Source organism: Marmota monax, unplaced genomic scaffold (assembly GCF_021218885.2).
Source record: "Marmota monax isolate L192 unplaced genomic scaffold, Marmota_monax_Labrador192_F-V1.1 WCK01_AAM20220418_F8-fsc00182, whole genome shotgun sequence".
Taxonomy (NCBI): Eukaryota; Metazoa; Chordata; class Mammalia; order Rodentia; family Sciuridae; genus Marmota; species Marmota monax.
This window is the reverse complement of record NW_026693043.1, coordinates 1,236,099-1,240,778: the sequence shown is the minus strand read 5'-3', so window position 1 is coordinate 1,240,778 and position 4,680 is coordinate 1,236,099. Positions and strand designations below refer to the sequence as shown.

At 37.1% G+C, this 4,680-nt stretch overlaps 1 protein-coding gene across 1 annotated transcript; it reads left to right on the top strand.

Moving 5' to 3' along the window:
* The first annotated feature begins 1,014 nt into the window (after positions 1–1,014).
* LOC124098898 (ubiquitin-like domain-containing CTD phosphatase 1) lies at positions 1,015–3,091 on the top strand. The gene has a single exon (XM_046453858.2). The coding sequence runs from the start codon at positions 1,118–1,120 to the stop codon at positions 2,072–2,074; it is 957 nt and encodes a 318-aa protein (XP_046309814.1). The 5' UTR covers positions 1,015–1,117; the 3' UTR covers positions 2,075–3,091.
* The last annotated feature ends 1,589 nt before the right edge of the window (positions 3,092–4,680 follow it).

Sequence of the window (4,680 nt, the reverse complement as noted above, 5' to 3'; positions counted from 1 at the left end):
CATGGTCTGCTGCCATCACCATCAGACTACTTCTAAAATGGTGTCTTGAGTGTTTAGAGTAATGGAGATAGGAGAACTGCAATAAAAAAGTAGAAACAGGTGTGGGAGCTGATCCCAGGGGCATTATTTGAAGTAGAATAGCCTGCCTACATGATACTCTCTCACAATATGTGTGCACAGGCATACACACACATACACATCTATTCATTCATTTAACAAATATTTGGTGAGCCAATATAGTGGTGAATAAAACAGATGATCTCTACCTTCCAGAAGCTTATATATAATGGGAGAGGCAAATGACAAAGAAACAAATATGAAAATAAATATCTAGTTACAAATCATAATATATGCTATGAAGGAAGGGAGAGGAACAAAGGCTAGGCGATCAGAAAATAAGGACACTAACTTAGATAAAGGACTGAACCCACATTTTTTGGATGTATGCCATCCAAGCTGAAATCATTAGGTTAAGTGGACATTAGACAAGTTGTTACAGGTAGGGAAAGAGGTACACACAAAGTTCTTGTTATGGGAAAGAACCTGGTGTGTTTGAAGAACTAAAGTAAGACCAGTGTGGATAGAACATTGCACCCAAATATGATTTTACCAACACACTCTCTGGATTCATTTTGTTTTGTTTAGTTTTGTTTTGTTTTCACACAGCCTCAAGATCAACCAAAGAGAAATTTAGTGATATATTATAATTACTTTTCTTAAAAAAATATTCCATACTTTTGCAATAGCTCAGGAACATTTTCAGGGTAGGATTTTTTTAATATGTATATTTTTAGTTGTAGGTGGACACAATACCTTCACTTTATTTTTATGTGGTGCTGAGGATCGAACCCTATGCCTCACACATGGTAGGCAAGTGCTCTACCACTGAGCCACAACCTCAGCCCTCAGGGTAGGATATTTTAAGGAAGTGTCAAGAACATACAAAGGGGGAGGATATGTGCAAAGATTCAGGATCCCAGAGCAGATGGGTCATTAAGACTGGTAATAGGTCGCCTTTGGTTCTTTGGTGGACGGTGTCAGCGTCCTCTGCAGCAGGGTCCGCTGCGCTCCAGCTATTTTTCCCAAAGGAAAGCTCACTGCCTCATATGCTTCAAGAATGGCTCTCCCTATCATTGTAAAATGGGGTGGACAGGAATATTCAGTGACCACACTTTCAGAAGATGATACTGTGCTAGATCTCAAACAGTTTCTCAAGACACTTACAGGAGTGCTGCCAGAACGCCAAAAGTTACTTGGACTCAAAGTTAAAGGCAAACCTGCAGAAAATGATGTTAAGCTTGGAGCTCTCAAACTGAAACCAAATACTAAAATCATGATGATGGGAACTCGTGAGGAGAGCTTGGAAGATGTCTTAGGTCCACCCCCTGACAATGATGATGTTGTCAATGACTTTGATATTGAAGATGAAGTCGTTGAAGTAGAAAATAGGGAAGAAAACCTACTGAAAATTTCTCGCAGAGTGAAAGAATACAAAGTGGAAATATTAAATCCTCCCAGAGAAGGAAAAAAGCTTTTGGTACTAGATGTTGATTATACATTATTTGACCATAGGTCTTGTGCAGAGACTGGTGTAGAATTAATGAGGCCATATCTTCATGAATTTCTAACATCTTCATATGAAGATTATGACATTGTTATTTGGTCTGCAACAAATATGAAGTGGATTGAAGCTAAAATGAAAGAGCTGGGCGTGAGCACAAATGCAAATTACAAGATTACCTTCATGTTGGACAGTGCTGCTATGATAACGGTGCATACTCCAAGAAGAGGATTAATAGATGTAAAGCCTCTTGGTGTTATATGGGGAAAGTTTTCCGAGTTTTACAGTAAAAAGAACACCATTATGTTTGATGACATAGGAAGAAATTTTCTAATGAATACACAAAATGGACTAAAGATAAGGCCTTTTATGAAAGCACACCTAAATCGAGATAAGGACAAAGAACTTCTAAAATTAACTCAGTACCTCAAGGAAATAGCAAAATTAGATGACTTTTTGGAGCTAAATCACAAATATTGGGAAAGGTATCTCTCCAAGAAGCAAGGACAGTAGTTACAAGTTATACTGGCAGTTATTGAAGATACTTGAGATCCATGAACTTTTTGCTTTTATGCTAGGAAATCATTATGATAGTGCTGGACACTGAAGCAAATACCAGACTGCTTATCCTTTGGTCTTCCAGTTTTTTGTAAATTTAATTTTATATTTTTTGAAGATCATAGCAATAGGCTAAAAACATTCTTTCGCCCCTCATATGAATATGCTGTTACTCTTGAAAAATATTTTCTCCAGCATTGATTACTGAGATGTTTTCCACCAAAAAAAAAAAAGGAAAAGGAAAAAAAGGAAGACAAAGACAAGTGAAGAAAAACTTACTCAACAGTGTCATTTTGTGACTTGGGGAACAGGTTATGTCTTGTGTTTTAACTTCATTGTGTTATCGATTGCCTAAATCTAAGGCCAGACCCATCTTGAAACTAGGGCTTTTCCCTTAATGACAAAAAAAAAAAAAAATAGAACCTAGTTTGTTATGATTAAAATTACCAGGAATTTTTATTCTTTTGTCACAAAATTTTTCTCCTGTATTTCACTAGTTACAGCTCTAAATTCTGAGCTGTCTCACTTTGGCCTGTGTGTGTGTCAGTGTTCTTTAAGTAAAAACTGGAGAACATCAGTTGTGATACAGACATGTCCTCGTATGAGAAATAGAAAACATAAGACTGAATAATAAAATTAAGGGGCAAGAGTGTTTCTTTTTGTTGCTAAGTAGGAGCACTTGTGCCTGAACCATTGTCATAAAAGCAGTTTAAGGCAATAAACTTTAAAATGGGATATATTACCCACCAATTAGCTCTAAAAAGCATGAACAAATGTTTTTGTTCTGTTCCAGCTCTATCTTGTCTAAGTGCTAACACTGTGTTTCAGTGAAAATATCTAGCCATAAGATTAAAAAATATATCATTTGCAATGCTTAAGCCTGCAGATATGTAATGTGACCACTGTTTCGTGTTGACAGTATTGCTTTAATACAGTTCTTGTATTTGGAAGGAATTGATCCTTTTAAATAAACATGGTGTATATTGTTAAAAAAAAAAAAAAGACTGGTAATAAGATAAAATACCCCCCACCAATTGACTCCAACTATAGACAGATCAGACCAGGAAAATTATAGGAAGCTTGAACAACACTAGATCCTGAGATAAAAATGGTGTATTAAGACTTAGTGCTGGGGCTGAAGAATTGAAAGAATTATAAAAGGGTGATAGATTAAAGATGGCTACACATTCTTTGACACATCTCACATTAAGAGATGGGTTTGTTTCTCCAGTTCTTGAATCTGTATTATTCCTGACTCTTTCAACCAAAAAAAAGATAGAGAAGTGATTTTGTGCTAGTTCTTGGCTCACCCTTTAAGAAAACCATCTCTTCTGGGTTGGGATTGTGGCTCAGTGGTAGTGCACTTGCCCAGCATGTGTGAGACACTGGGTTCTATTATCAGCACCATATATAAATATATGAATAAAATAAAGGTCCATCAACATCTAAAAATTTTTTTAAATATTTATTTTTTAGTTATAGGTGGACAGAATGTCTTTATTTTACTTTATGAGGTGCTGAGGACCAAACCCAGCCTTACACATACTAGGCGAGCACTCTATCCCTGAGCCCCAGCTCCAGCCCTAAAAAAAAAACTTTTTTAAAAAAGAGAACCATCTGCTTCTAACTTCATCCCTTGGAGCCCTGAACTACAATGCAAAAAGTTCATGTATGCTGCTGAGAGACTGAGTGAAGAGGCTGAGTGAAGGCCACTGATTAAAGATGGCCTTCCTGCCATCCTTACCAGAGTTCCATATGTACCATATGTGTGATTGAAAACATCTTGGATATTCCAGACGAAACATGCCATTAACTGAATACCATCAAGTGACCCCAGTCAGCACCATGTGGAACAGAAAATATGGTCACAATAAACCTTCACCACATTTGTGGCCCACAAAATCATGAGATATAATAAATTTGTTGTTATTTTAGAGTACTAAGTTTTGGAATTGGTTGTTATTCAGAAATAGTAAAACACTGCCCAAAAATCCTTTTGGTTTATGGACTTTTTAGGTTTACATGTCTATGAAATGTTGAGATTTCTGGGCCTTTGTGAGTCTTCTTCCTGTTTTTCTAGTTTGGACTGCTGAAGCGGTACCTTTTTATTTAGCATTATGGCTTAGATATGAAGTGTCCCCCAAAAGCTCATATGTGAGACAACACAAGAACATTCAGAGGTGAAATGATCAGATTATGATAGTTGTAATCTAATCAGTGATTTAATCCATTGATAGGGATTAACTGGGTGGTAACTATAAGCAGGTAGGGAGGGGCTGGGGAAGGTGGATCATACCTTTGGGGTTTATATCTTGTCCCTGGTGAGTGGAGCTCTCTCTGCTTCCTGTTGCCATGTCCTGAGTGGCTTTTCTCCACCATACCCCTTCACTGTGATGTCCTGCCTCACCTCAGAACCCATAGGTATAGAGTTGACTGACCACAGACTGAACCTCTGAAACCATGCACCTCAAATAAACTTTTCCTCCTCTACATTATTCATGTCAGGTCTTATGGTCACAGCAATTAAAAAAAACTGACTAAAACATATAAAGCTAGAAGTT